Genomic DNA, 14,064 nt, shown 5'->3' with positions numbered 1-14,064 from the left:
TGCAAAATTCAAAAAAAAAAGAAAAAAAAAGAAAAAGAAAAAAATAAAATAAAATAACCCCCAACTGTGGATGACCATGGTGAATTCACCAATTACACATGGGATGGAAGGAAAGTCATTATACTAGGGTGTATTTCCTTATATAAATACATATGATGTTCAAATTGCCTATGCTGTGCTGAGGAATAATGAAGACCAGTTTGAGCAGCTGTACCAAAGGTTCCTTTTAATTGGCTCTTCCCTCCTAATGTGCTCTCGATGAAAGGAGACCTCATGCTCAGTAATGGCTGTGAGCTTTATTATTTTCATGGTATATGAAGCAATGTTTCCTCTTTTAAGCTCTAAATAGACAAGTATATGCTAGTCAAAAATAGAAAGAAAATACTTCTCTTACACTATTTCTCACATGTGTACAGTTGTGTTTAAATGAAGCTGTAAAGTGGAACATGAGAAAGGAATGAAGTTGTGCAGTTTATTTCACTTTTAGTGAGGTTATTTTACACAGTGAGCTTATGACATTTTGATGCATCACAGATAAAGGTATTTTTCATTACAGCAAATTGAAAAAAAAGTCTTTTATATATATATATATATATATATATATATATATATGTTATGATCACTAACCAAAATTTCAAACATATCCCCTTAATGTTAGGCTTACACAGTGATATCAGAGCTGTCAAGCCATTCAAAGATTCTTAGTATGATGTATATTTTTCCCCCTTTTAAGGAGTTTATTGGTGTTTCAGATCCACTGAAAACAATAACTGCTCTAAGGATAAGTCTCTGAAGAATACAACTGTAGGAAGAGAGGTCCAGCCCAGGGAGAATCTGGGACACGCGATATTCTGGGGATAATAATTTGGTAGGCTTAGTGATTTAGGTTTTAATGAATAGGATTTGGTTTCTAAATAGGAGGGGTTTGAAAAAACACTCGGAGAATGTACTCATACTGGTCTGAATGACCTCATGAAAGCAGAAAACCTAGACATATGTGCCATGGGATATGGTAACGGGGGTGGGGGAAACCCAGATGGCACTGTACGTGCACAATGGATTCTGCAGCAGGAGCAAAGGGACTAAAGAGGGGAGTAAAGAGGGGTAGAGGAGTCCCCTTCAGTCACTCTGATGCTTTCCCATTTTCTGGCCAGCCTTGCTCCTAATGCAGTATCCATCACCAGACCATAAACAACTAAACGACAGCCATCTCCTTGCTCCCATGCACTGCTTCTTCAGCTGAGACAGACGAATGTCAAAACTGTTTGTTTCCTCTAAAACCATATGATAAAGGCAGCAAGCATGAGGATGTTGGGCACTGGGAATTTTATTACAGGCATGCAAGATGATTCATCCCAATGAATATTGAGCACCACAGCTGCCATCCGTGTGGCTTTGTGGTGTGACATGGAAATGTTGTCAGTTCTGTGGCTGCTGTGTCTGTGCAGGACTGATACAGCCTGGATCTGACAGGAGGCCTATGGCCACAGGAGCTTGGCTGTGCATGGAGGGTGCTGTAGCCTAACCAGGGAATGCAATTAGTGCAGTTAGTTCCTCATAAAGCAAAAGAAGCCATTTAAACCTGCTTCCTTTTCTAACTATTCAGGGTGCGGAGTTAAATTCCAGCTGATGCTGACTGTGTGCAGTAGTTGTTATGCCACTGAAGCCTGTGGGGCTTTTGACCTGCTGGTGGTTTTACATGAGTGGGACTGAGTGGGTCCCAGCAAAGTCACCAGGAGATATTCTTCAGCTTCAGAGGTCGTGCCTGGCATGCAGTAAGGCTACCAAACAGCCATTGCTAAGTGGCTCTTTGCAGAGCAGTGGAAAAAATGAGATTCCCTATGGAATTTGAACTGCCTCCTAATGAAAGGAGCCCTGTTACTGAAAAACCAGAAATTGCTAATTAAAAAACCCAACTCCACAGAATATTTGCATTTACAGAAATGATGCTACAAATTTTGCATGCTGTCTCTATGTTTCAGGGTTTGATGTTTATACCGCAGCAGACAGGTGACTTCACCAGTGCTCCCCCCAGGCTAAGGGAGAAAGGCAGCTGCCTGCTCTGCTGCTCTGAGCAAGTGCTTTTTGTAGCTACTGCAGGAGAAATTTCCAACTGTGGGTTCAAGCGTGGTAGGATAAAATACTCTTGCTGCCAAGGGTTTGGTTGAGATACTGCTGCAGTGCAAATGAAGAAATCTTTTCTTCCTGTAAGTCTTTGCAGCTGTTTTTTTTATTTTATTTTTAATCTGAATTTGTTACCAATTTCCAGTAAGTAGCTTCAAAAAAGCAGGGAGCAGACATTTGGGAGGCAGAGGAGAGGAAGGAGGTATGCAGTACGAGCAAAGCATTCTGTTGTTTTTCATTTTGTATCCTGTTCAATTATTATGGCATTCCTTGTGATCTCACAAGCAGGATTGTTCCTCTGTAAGCAGAAGGAGATTATATCATCCTGAGTGTGCGCTGTCATTTTGGAGCAATACTTCCAACATATTTTGAGTTTTGTTATGCTCATAAGATGTGGAATTTGTCCTTCCTAAAAGAAAGGGTAAGCCATAAAAGACAGAATAATGTCTTTTATGGAAGATTTACTAGCTGATACCTGCTTGCTGATTTGTGTGTCAGATGCAGAGAGGGGAGAATTACCAAGCCACAGAGTATCCTTTACAGAGCCTTTCATGCTAAGTTTACATCCAAAACCCGAAAGACTGTGTTAGTATTGGGTGTTCATATCCTGATAAAGGAGACAAACAAATTCTTGTTTCAAATCTCTAGATCCAACATTTGGATTCAAGGCCAAGATTTTTTCTCTTCTTGACGTATGCAAATGTAGCTGTGCCAAACTCATTGCACGAGCATCAAAACCACATGAGAGAGGGACCAAGTACAAGACTTCCCAAGCCCCTCACAGGCTAGAAATTCATGGGTTTTCTACTCCCTCTCCCCTTGAAATTCATCTCTAATCTAGTCTAGAGTAGATGGGGTTTTCATCACCATAACCTTCGCTTCCTCCACGTGCCCAAACGCTACCAAATTGGATTTAATTTGGACAAAAAGGATGGTTGCTTTCTCAATTAGCCACTGTGGAGGGGGGCTCTGGGACATTTTAAATAAACATCTGTCAGTGTCACCCTGACAGCTTTGACAAGACCATAGCGGTGCCAGTGTAGGTTGAAAAGTGGTTTGATGTTTTACCAGTGGCCTCTTTCGGGGGGCTCAGAAACCCTGTGCCAATGAGTGTGCAATGAGTGTGTGAGGTGAGGTGAGGTGTGCTACTATGCGTGGGATCTTGTTGCTGAGCTTCATGTGTCCTCTGAAAAGATAAGGAGAAGCATGACTGCTTTTCTTCATCATAGACCTGGAACAAGTCTGTTTTAAAATGCTTGGTCCAGATTTTGGGATGTAAGCAGAACCTAAGTGAAATAAAGCTCACAGAGTTTTATTTTTTTAAGAAAGTAGTGGAGCAAACCTTTGTGTTTTCCCTACCTTTACAGAAAGCAATAAGCTTTTTCTTTGACAGAATTATAGTATTTTTAGAAAAAACAGGTAAAGTGGTTTTCTGTGACTCCTCCTTCCTTTACTTGTGGAGCAGAGCTTTTTGCCATGGACAAAGAGAGGGAGATCTGAGAGTGGGTGGGGGTAAGGAACAGAGTCCTTCCTTATGTGTTTTTAACTCAAAGCCTAGGCGGAGTTTTAGCTATTCAACCTTTCTTAACACGTCTGTGAGCATTTCCCTGTTGATTGTCCCTCCTAATCCCTCTCTTGGTCTGTAAGGTTATGTTCTTTCAGTTCTGAAACTATAGCATATTTTTCTGGGCTCTTGTTTTTAAAGTTAAATGACTGAAAGTACTGAACTAAAGCTTGCTGGTGACACTGACTTTTTACCACCTAAAATTGGCAGTGATCACCAGACCAGAAATGGAAATTGGCAGGTACCACTGGATGTACAGGAGTTCAAGGCCACACCGGTACCATCATGTGCCAGCATTGAGAGGCAATATTAGTCCTTTGGGGATTCAAGGTAAATAAAGGGCTGGGTAAAAGGGAAATGAAGAGTTCAGAAATGGTAGTAGCATAAACTTAATGCTTTGCACTAGTCCTAACAATTTAAGATAAACGTTCTTCTATTTTTCTTATTTTGTTTGTTAAGGCTGTAAGGACTCTACTTCTTTTGTGTGAATACTTGACTAAATATAAATTTCGTTGTTAATGCTTGAAAGCCAATAATGTGTGGTGAGGGACAGCTTCCTTTTAATTGTGCTGCCCGATTGCTTCAAAACTGTTTACAGGTGAGATGTCATAGTAGGGGGGTTTATGCTGATGAATCTATCAGACTCATCAGCCACCAAGGCAGAAATTACACTAAAGCACATCTGACTTACTAGTCTCCTACAATATGCTTCCTAGACAATATTTCATGGTTTTGTTTGCATTTTCCCCTTGCTGGAAGCACTAAGTGCCTATGTCAGTTTAAAGGAGGATTTCAGCTGAGGCTTTAAAAAAAGGTTTGGTGATTCCACTTGCCTGTCCTTTTGATATCTGGCTTGAGACCTCAAAAAGATCCTATTTTGTTTTCCTGAAGCTTGATTTTAAGAGTCTGGGGGGAAATTTAGTTTTGAAGCATCTCAGAAAGGCACCTAAAATCAAACCTGTGATTGATTGCATTGGAAAATTCCAGTCTGACTGAGTGTTAGCACAGTGAGGGATATGTATGCTCAGAGATAGCATTTGCAGCTAGCTCTATCCAGCAATCCTCTTCCCTTTATGGAGCTGATTGACTGAAGCTTGCTTGACAGCTTGTTTGCTGGAGATGCCTGCCTCCGCATCAGAGACTTTAATAGCAATTGCAGGGAAATATTCACCAAAGCTTGCTGCCTCATCCTTCCCCTTTCCATTACATTTTCACACTTTTATTCTTTAGGATTCAAATGTTTATGTATTTCAAATGGCTTCTCCCCCCAAAAAATACCTAAGTTGCCGAGTATGATCTCCATCTTCTATATCAATATTCATTTGGACCATATTTTATGAAAAATTGCCTGGGTGACAAGACTTGGGACTGCCAGAAGATCTTCCCAAACTTCAGATCAGTGCACATGGGATATTTTAAACATGGAAGAAATGCTTCAGGAGGGAGCAATAGATTATGAATGCTGCCTTCTTGGGCTGTGGAAGACATGGAAGGAGCAGGCTGGATGCCTGGTTATCAGAGTCTTGTGCCCCTTCAGCTGTCCCCAGTGATGAGACATGTCCTTATGTGCTGGCACAGATGAGCCAGGACATGTAGATGCACAGCCTTCTGTTCCAGCAGCTGGGAGTCTGGCACCTAAAATGATGCTAGAAACCCTTGTTTAGGCAACTGAACCCTATTCAGTCTGCCTTGGGAATCTTTCTGAACTAACATGCAGGTAAATGTGGTGGCTGTCATGGAGGAGTTGAAGATGAATGGGTTCTTGTTGATGGAGTGAAAAAAAACAGACCAACAAAGCCCAGAAATGTGAGTTCAAGGGAAGGTGCTTTAAATGGCTGCACTTAAAGAAATTAAAAAGCTTTTAGGCAGCAATGAAGCAGCTCTGAACAGGTCTTCAGTAAAACCAACCTTCCAGTGATGGATTAACTCCTGTGAAAATATTGGTTTTTACTCCTTTTCCTTAAACTGGAGGGAAAATGTCATCTCAGTCTCAACACAAATCCCATGCCTTCCTTCAGTACTGACCTGCAGCTCCCCACTGCTGGGGAGCCTTGGCTGCTGTGCTGAGATAACCTCTCTCTTTCTTTGACAAGCCACATTATTTCTGGGATGCCTTTGCAGTATGGATATTTCTACTTTGCCTCCTCTGTCAGTGTCCAGATGGACGCTCTTGAGAGCACCTCTGGCAGTTCTCATGGCATCCACCTCTTCTCCCAGGGTCTCCATGTACAATATGATCTCCCTTCCACAATTTAAGCTTGAGTCCAGCACTTGAGCAGCAAGAGAAGAGTCAGTGTGGGAGATTCACTGCAGTGCTGGATCCAAGATATCCCCAGAACACCTGCAAGCTTAATGAACCTTTCAAAACGCCTAAAACAATTTTTCCCAGGAAGCAGAGTACCATCTTATTCTTTAGAAAGAGAAACTTTGCAATAGTTGTTTAACATGAGCTTAGCTGTAGGCACTCTTCCAGGCTGGGTGGGCGTTGTTTGCTTTATAGGAATCTTTTTTTTTTCCAAAATTTGCTTTCCCCAGCAGCTGGGAGGTGTTTCATCTGCTTTGTGAGAGCATAAGGGCATGTGAATGTGGAGTATCTCTCTGAAACAGCCTGCTCCCTTACCAAAGCAAGCTTAAATTTTGGAAATAGTGTGGTGAAGACTCAGCTGGGGAAGTATCTGCATGAAAGTTGTTGCAGGGCAAAGGACTTCTGCAGTTATGGTTCTGGTTTCTTACTGCTCCTCTTGTTCCGTAGCTGTGTAAACCCACAGTGGGGTAAACGTCTGGGAAGATCTTTGCATCTTCAGTTATCTATTAAATTGAAAATTTACCTTTTGAATTCTTAGATTTGTCAGGCTGGAATACATACACACACAGTTTTAGTTCATAGCTCTAGGGAGAGAGAGGTTGTGTTTCTGTTTGCTTCTTTGTAGCTAGGGAGGAATCAACTGGGGAAGCAGTCGGTAGCGGTGGCTGAAATCCAGTGTGGCAAAAGTCTTGCTCTCCTGCTGAGTGCTGAAGGCTGATGGAGAGTGAGGTGAGTTACAGCTGACAGAAAGGTGAAGCTAAGAGTCTCAACTCCAGTCTTCCAGGTAAGATATTCACCTTTGATTAAAGTCAGCTTTAAAAATCATGTCATCCAAGTTACAGGTTGAATCAAGGAAATTGAAACATCCTTACAGATTTTCTCAGAACTGCAGAAGTCGCCCGTGGGACTGAAATGCTTACGTGCTCTTGTGCTTCCCCCACTGAGCTTGCTTAGACTTTCAGACATTTGAATATCTTTAGCAGTCTGCCCATCAGTTCATCTCTTTTGCCTCTCTACCTCTAGTTTGTCCAAAATTACCACTTGGGCTGGCAGCTATTGAAGCAGCAGTTCTTGCATGTTGACTCTACTGAGCGTTTCTCCAAAAAGACAAAAATAGGTGAAGCAAAGGGAAGGAGGCAAGGAAAAGGGCAGAAAGGAAGAAAGGTCTTCAGGCATGTTGACATGAGCAGTGAGTTGTTGATATGTCAGCTGAGAGTTACAGCCACAGTTTGGACCAGCAACTGGCCTTGCTGGTGCAATGTGTTTGAACTTTGAGCTCTGCATGTCAATGAGCACTTCCACATGCTCAGGCTGTGCTGAAGTCCCAAGGGTCATTTTGGATAATAAACCACTAGAACAAGTCTCCGGGAGAAATTATGCCAAAGCTTTTATCAATAATGCTTGATCTGTCCCTTGTGTGAGAAGTCTCTTTAAATCACCAGCTTAACTTTTTGTTCTGCAGAAGTAGCTAGAGCTAAAAAATATTCCTTCTCAAGAATTCCTATGGAAACCTGTTTAAAGTAAGGCCTTTTCCAAAGTATAAATTAGGTATTTTTCTTCTGCTGCAGTTTCCACTGTTTCATAAGCCAAAAATAAGACAGAGAAGACATGAATTGAAATAAACAAAGTTCTGCCTGACCTTTGTCCAAGAGCAGTAAAGGTGGACAAGAGCAATACTCTTGTCCCACTGTCCTATGGGGCAGTGACGTTCTTCCCCTCTAGGTCTGACTCTGTGCTCTCACAGAGCAAACACCTGGGATGGACACTTGAAATATGTATGGATGTAGTGATTCCTATTTTGTAGATTTCACTGTCTGAGACAGATAACTTCAAAACACCTGTGAGCTTATTAGCCTGCCAGAGTCTGGGAATAATATGGATGGAGAGTGTGTGTATTTCACTAAATTTGAAGAAGGTAAACTAGATAAGGCCTGTAAAAACACATTCAGATCATGTGTCCTTGCATGAAGTGGGTTTGTTTCTGTAGTGTGAATGCAAATTTTTTTATATAAGAAGTGCCGGTTTGGAAAGAAGAGATTTGGAAAAAAAAAAAAAAAAGGTTATGATTACTGCTGTCTGTTTTTACAGTCTTCTCTGCATCATTTAACAGCATCCAGAAGAAACAAATCTTGCCTGGGTAAAAACAGCCTTTTCTCCAACTTGAATGTCATGCTTTCTTTAGCGAAGGGAAAAAAATTAGCTTTTGCTATGCGTGAACATATATAACCTCTGCAAGGTTGTTTGATTTGTTTGGGCTTCTTTGTTTGTTTGTGGGGTTTTTTGTTAATCATGGTAGCAAAAATGTGCTTCATTTTAAACATGTGCTTATTGTATTTTTGGTCACATATTCAGGAGCCACTTATTTTCGTTATGTGTTCAATACCACAGAGATACCTGGTGCTCTGTGGATTTGAAAAGGGGTTTGCTAATGGTGCTTCCAGGCTGTAAGATGCTTGTTCTTAGTGTGCACCAGTTCTCCTGCTTTCTCTGTGTGGGTTTCCAGCACAGGAGGTGTGAACAAGGACTTTTAGTTCTCTGCTACACAAAACTATGGAAGCATCTGACTGCTAACAGAGAACAAATACCTTCTCAGAAGTGGGGAACTGGCTGTATGACAGTTCTGAAACCAAGTATCTTGTATCCATATCAAGAATATCTGGAGAAGATGCAATTAATGCTGATAACCTCCAGAAAGGAGCTACTTTTTCTTCAAGTAGCTCTTAAATAGTAGAGATTGGGATGAGATTTACTGAATGGATCAGACTACCCTAGATCTCACTGCTTTTCACCTGAATGAAGCACCTTGTGCTAGCCACTGTGAAGGATAGCAGATGGGGTCTTGCTGCATTTCAGGTCAGATCCTTTGTGACAGCCCTGAGGGCTGTGTTCTCCAAAGGTCGTGTCTCCTCCATCACAGGTACTGTGCTGGCTAGGATGAAGTATTTATTAGTGAACAACCATGGAAGAGGGGGATGCAATTGCAGTGAGGAGTGTATCAATCTGGCTAGACTAAAGTGCACTTGCGTTAAGTTTTCTGGCTCTCATGAGTTAATTTTCAGCATAAATCAATTTCACGACTTCTAATTTGGGTAGTACAAAAAGGCAAAATTAGGAAATATTGAACTTGAAAGGAGGTTTTCTGTGGGAGAGCTTTAAGAAGTTTGAGGGTGGAGAAGAAAGGATTTTTTCTGTTTGAGCTCATCATTTATTTAGTCTGTTTAATGTTAATCCAAAAGTGTGGTGAGTGAGCATTTATTTTAAGTAGTAACAGTGTGTTTAGCTTTGTGGCATGTTTTATAAATCAGCAAAATTTAAGATGAATAGGAATGGGTAAAGACAGAGCTTCAGCAAAGACTTCCTGATCATTTAACACAGAGCCTTTTTATTTTAGTGCCCTTATTAAACCATGGAGAGAAATTTGACACATACTTTAAACTTACCCTTGTAAGATTAGGTGTTTTATCTTATTGTATTGTTGCCACTGACTCCTAGCTGCAGGTGTGCATGACAGATGTGGGAAGTAAAGTTATCTTACTGCCAGGTACTGGCCTAGTCTCATACAGAGAAGAAAGAGGTACATTCTGATTTTGCTTCTGAGGTATTATTTTATTCTCACATCCCTCACAGCTTCTCCTGTAACTGTCAGTCACACTGTAAGGTAGGAAAATGTACATCCTAGCATACATAAGCCATTTACTGTGGAAATTTAAAAAAAAAAAAAAAGACAAGTAGGTGGCAGACAGTAAAATTGGTATTTGCTTTTATTGACATAAAGTTCATTTTCTGACAAAAATCTATGTGGTTTAGGACTCTGATGGTATTATTCACACTTGGTATTGGGTAATCTTCAGTACTGGGGAAGCAGGAAGTGAATGTCAAGTACTGAGTTCTCTTACGTTTATTTGAGAATTAGGAGTAATGCTACCAACACTAGGCTCCCATGGACGTGTAATAGTAAGCCTGATTTATATGTGATGACTGCATTTAAGATGTTATCTAATGATTTTTCTTTCCTTGGATTTCTTGCAATCTTCTGTTTGTTAAAACAATTTCTCCCCCTGTGCTCCCTGGACTGTGGTGCTGAAGCCAACCGATTGTGGTCCTGTGGTGGAACATGATGTGTTATTTCTACCATGTATTAAATGGACAGGTGTCTAACATGCCACAATTTCTAAAAATGCATTACACAATTACAGGAAGTAAGTTATGAGGAAAAAATGGTGCCCATTGCTTTATCTTTCAGAATACCAGAACAGATTTATGGGAGGGGGAGCAACTAAACTTTTAAGGAAAAGAGAGTGGAAACTAACTCAGAAAACAACCACAGGACACTGGAGGTTTAGGTACCTGAAATTGAGAGTTTTTCAAACCTCATTTTAGGTTTTCTTTGTTCCTTGTTTTTTAATTCCATAGTGACCTTGACTATGGGCTCAATGATTAGTGCCTGAGATACATCACGGCATGAGTTCAACCTGATAGGGGTTTGGGACATTAAGGGAGAGCCTGATTTTCTGTCCAGGAGGTGTGGACACTCTTCCTTTACATCATGTTTTCCATACTGTGCTTTGAGGGACAGCTCTGTGAACATCTGTCTGTCTCAGCTTTTCAAGTCTGGGCTTCAAAGAACTGATGTGTTAACTTCTAGAGCAAGCCCTAGGAATACTCTAGAAGGCTACCTGATCCCATTGTCTTTTGTCATTTCCAAACAACAGATCTGACCTTAGTAGGATGAGTTACAGTCTGAGAATTGCCTCTTTTTTTTTTTTATTTTTATTTTAAGACCTCCTTCCATTAATTCACTTTTACCTTGCTATTCTGAGTTTAAATCTTAAAGCTGTACTTAAAGTAACAAAGAAGGTTTAGCCAAACAGTCACCATTCGGCATGGGAATTTGAATGGCTAAGCCCCTGCATATATACGATAGCGTGTACACTGCTGGGTAGATTGTATAATTATTCTTCATACATTAAGCAACCAATTGCCGATTTATGTACATATGTAGGTTCGTCCTTTACCAATTTCCTGTGACTGATAGCTTCCAGGAGATTAAAAGAATAGCCGGTTCCTGTTTCTTTCTCTTCTCTTTATTTTTGTCCTGTAGCAAGAATATTTGTGCGTGTGTGTGTGTGTTTAATAGCATTCATTCCCTAGAGAATAATCTCAGTCTTTGTTTTAGCTGGCCTCCTTCTGAGAGTGTGTTAAATCTGTAGCCAAGATCACAGGCAGCTCTGGGCAAATCATTGGGCTGTTATTAACCTGCCTCCATGGCAACTGCTGCACACCAGCCCGAGGACAAAAAATGTTTTTATTCTGCTGAGTTGCACAAAAGGTTCTAGTGATGCCTTGCACAAAATGGTCATTGAAAAGGGAGATGCAGTGATGTGTGTTTGTGCTCTACAGTTTCATATTTAAATCATTTTACACTGTTACATTGGGAGTGGATATTCAGCTGAAAAGTTCAGCATTTTGGCCATATGGAGAGTAAAAACTAGCAGAAAATCGGAACAAAACTTATTTTAATACAACTTAACTTTTGTCACAGGCCTTGAGTTCACAGGCCTTCAGCCTACAGTTGTCATCAGTGTGTTAGCAAATTTTTTTGTAAACATGAACTAGGCAATCATCATCATGGGTTTCCAGTTGTATTGTATGAAGATAGTCTCTGACTTGGGGTTACAGAGAGAGATCATAAAGCAGGTTTCCTGAAAAGCTTTCATTTTTTTCAGAACTCCTCTGATTTGCTTCAATGCTTGTTAGGGAAGCTTGGTAAATGTATCTTAGTTCTTGATGAGCTTCAAATTGTAGCTGGTTTTGAAAGTGGCTCTTGGCAGTACTGTTTAAGGCTTATGTTAAAACAAAAATTATAACATCAGTTATATTGCTTAGGCTAGGCATGCATTTATTCTGCTCATAGAGAGTGTTCACAGTGGGATCTGGGGGAAGGTCTGGCAGCCCCAGCACTGTGATGAGGTTGTGTCCTGAAGTTAGTTACCCTCTGGCAGGAGGCTGTGCAGCTCTGCTGTCAATTTGGGTGCAGAATGACTAGGTATGGATGGCTGCTGTCTCTTGGAAATGTGCTCATTTGGGATGCTTCATGCACTTGCAAGCTGGCTGCATGCTATTTCCAGGTGTACTGAAGTCCCTCTGCTTCCTGCTTTAGTCTTGGGGTGAAGGTGAGTAGTTCCTGGAGGTCCACATTTGGGCAGTTTTCTCTGTCTTGCTCAAAATAATGTGGTTGCTTTGGGCACCTCTTAGGGCATCCCTTGGCCATGACCTGCACTGATAAAATGATGGCCACCCAAATACTGTGATGCCTTTTCACCTGGACTTTAGAGGAAGACAAAGAGTATGGCCAGCAAGATGCTCTGTGCAGCTTGCTAGTGGCTGTGAGGTGAGAGGGGGTCTGCCACTGTTGGCTTGTGTTCGAGGGTCTGTGGATTAGTGGCAGATACTGTCATGTGTTTGGGTAAGGGATCCAACAAACTCCCCAGGGCGAATGTTCTGCCAGTGGCCTGGAAAGCCATCTGTGCAGTGTGGGGTATTGGGAGGACAAGTACCTAGTTAGAGAGTGTTAAATGTCAGTCCTGGGTCTACACCAGTTTTTAGTTTTGTCAAGCAGGCTGCTCCCATTATCTGAAACCAGCAGCTTTTCTTTTGGATCTTGTCAGTCCCTTGGTTTCACTTCCAGCTGTTTTTATTTCCTGTCTTTGATGGGATCCTTCTACATAGCACTCTTGGGATCAGCATGATTTAGGTGATCAATCTCCTCCGCACTGAGCAATGATCTGGCATTTAGTCACCTTCTGCTTTAGGAGTGCAGCCCAAAAGGTACTTTGTTTTGTGCTGGGCTGTGGCCACATGTATGTTGAGCATTGTCTGCTGGGTTGGAGCGTGGTTACTCTTGGATAATCCTTCATGGCTAATCCTGCACCAGGTGCTAGCATTTCTTGGATTAACTCTGGGAGGCTTGGGCCTGACCCAGGAGCAGATGCTGCGGAGGCGAGCCAGCCTCACGTGTATGACTGCTGTTGCGTGTGGCTTGTGAGCTGCACTCAGGCAGATTCCCCAAAGCAGAGGATTGCTCTGCAAGGTCTGGGATCTGAATTCAGCTTTGGATAAAATGAGACCCAGAGATGATTTCCTCTGATAGCACGCATTTGGATTTTGTTTGCCCCTTCACTGCTGAACTGCAGTGTTTGTTCATTCGGCAGTATTTTTGTCATGAAGATAGTTCTGACTGAATGGACTCCAGCTGTGGTCTAGACTATAAAAGCTTCCCAGGCTTGTTTCTATACAATTAAATCTTGTCTGCAGTTAGTGAAGTGGCGTTTCATAAGTCATTTCAATAGTGATAACTGCTTAAGCCTGACTATAGCACTTGCTAGTGACTCTCTAAAAGAAGAGTTTCTCACTTATGAAATGGGAAAGCTTTCAATTATTGGATGCATATTATTCACGGAAGTGCTTCATGGAGGTGCCTGCTCTGCAACTCATTCGTTAATGGGAAAGGGATTGGGATAAAAATAAACTTGCCTCGTGTGGTGGCTGGAGACTTGCTGATCTTTGTAAAGAATTTTTTGGGTGGGAAGGTGTGATGTGATGTACTTGTTCACCAGCTGTTTCCTTGCCTTCAAATGCTTTGTCCCTTTAGCACATTGCCATAGAAGTAGGGCTCTTCCTGCGACATGCAATGCTGGTCACTCCATTAAGTGTTGTCTTAATGGCTTGTGTTTTGTGCAGTTGTATGAAATGCACATTAATGGAGACAGCTTAATGCCATCACCCTGAAGTAATGAATTGGTATGGATTGCCATTACCATTATAGCGCAGTTAAAAGCTGTGCTTGTTTCCGATTTACATTCCCCAGCTTTGTAAGCAGATGGGTTTTCAGGCCACGCAGTTGGAAGGAACCTGGCAATTCAGCTGCAACCTCCTTATTACAGTGTTCGTACAAACAGCAGTTCTGGGGGGTATTTTGTTAACTCAGACTGCTTAAATGATGCATTTCAGTTGATTATGCTACTGCAAACTGTATTCAGGGATCACTGTAAATCCACTGTATCCTATAAAG

The 14,064-nt window shown here is 41.5% G+C and overlaps 1 protein-coding gene across 6 annotated transcripts in view; it reads left to right on the top strand.

The window, feature by feature from the left end:
* The window catches only part of GPM6B (glycoprotein M6B), a 107,927-nt gene that overhangs the window by 78,943 nt on the left and 14,920 nt on the right, over window positions 1–14,064 (top strand). For 2 of the 6 annotated variants that reach the window (XM_017812228.1, XM_017812227.1), the window contains exon 2: window positions 3,899–4,018. The exons of 3 other annotated variants lie outside the window; for them this stretch is intronic. In XM_017812228.1, coding sequence (XP_017667717.1) covers window positions 3,899–4,018 — 120 coding nt within the window. Of the gene's footprint in view, window positions 1–2,187; window positions 2,208–3,898; window positions 4,019–14,064 lie in introns of those variants that run through there. One more of the 6 variants, XM_017812229.1, reaches the window with a different exon arrangement.

The sequence above is a fragment of the Lepidothrix coronata genome, unplaced genomic scaffold (genome assembly GCF_001604755.1).
Source record: "Lepidothrix coronata isolate B3197 unplaced genomic scaffold, Lepidothrix_coronata-1.0 Scaffold35, whole genome shotgun sequence".
NCBI classification, from domain to species: domain Eukaryota; kingdom Metazoa; phylum Chordata; class Aves; order Passeriformes; family Pipridae; genus Lepidothrix; species Lepidothrix coronata.
Note: the sequence above shows the minus strand (reverse complement) of the source record. Positions and strands in the feature narration are given on the sequence as shown.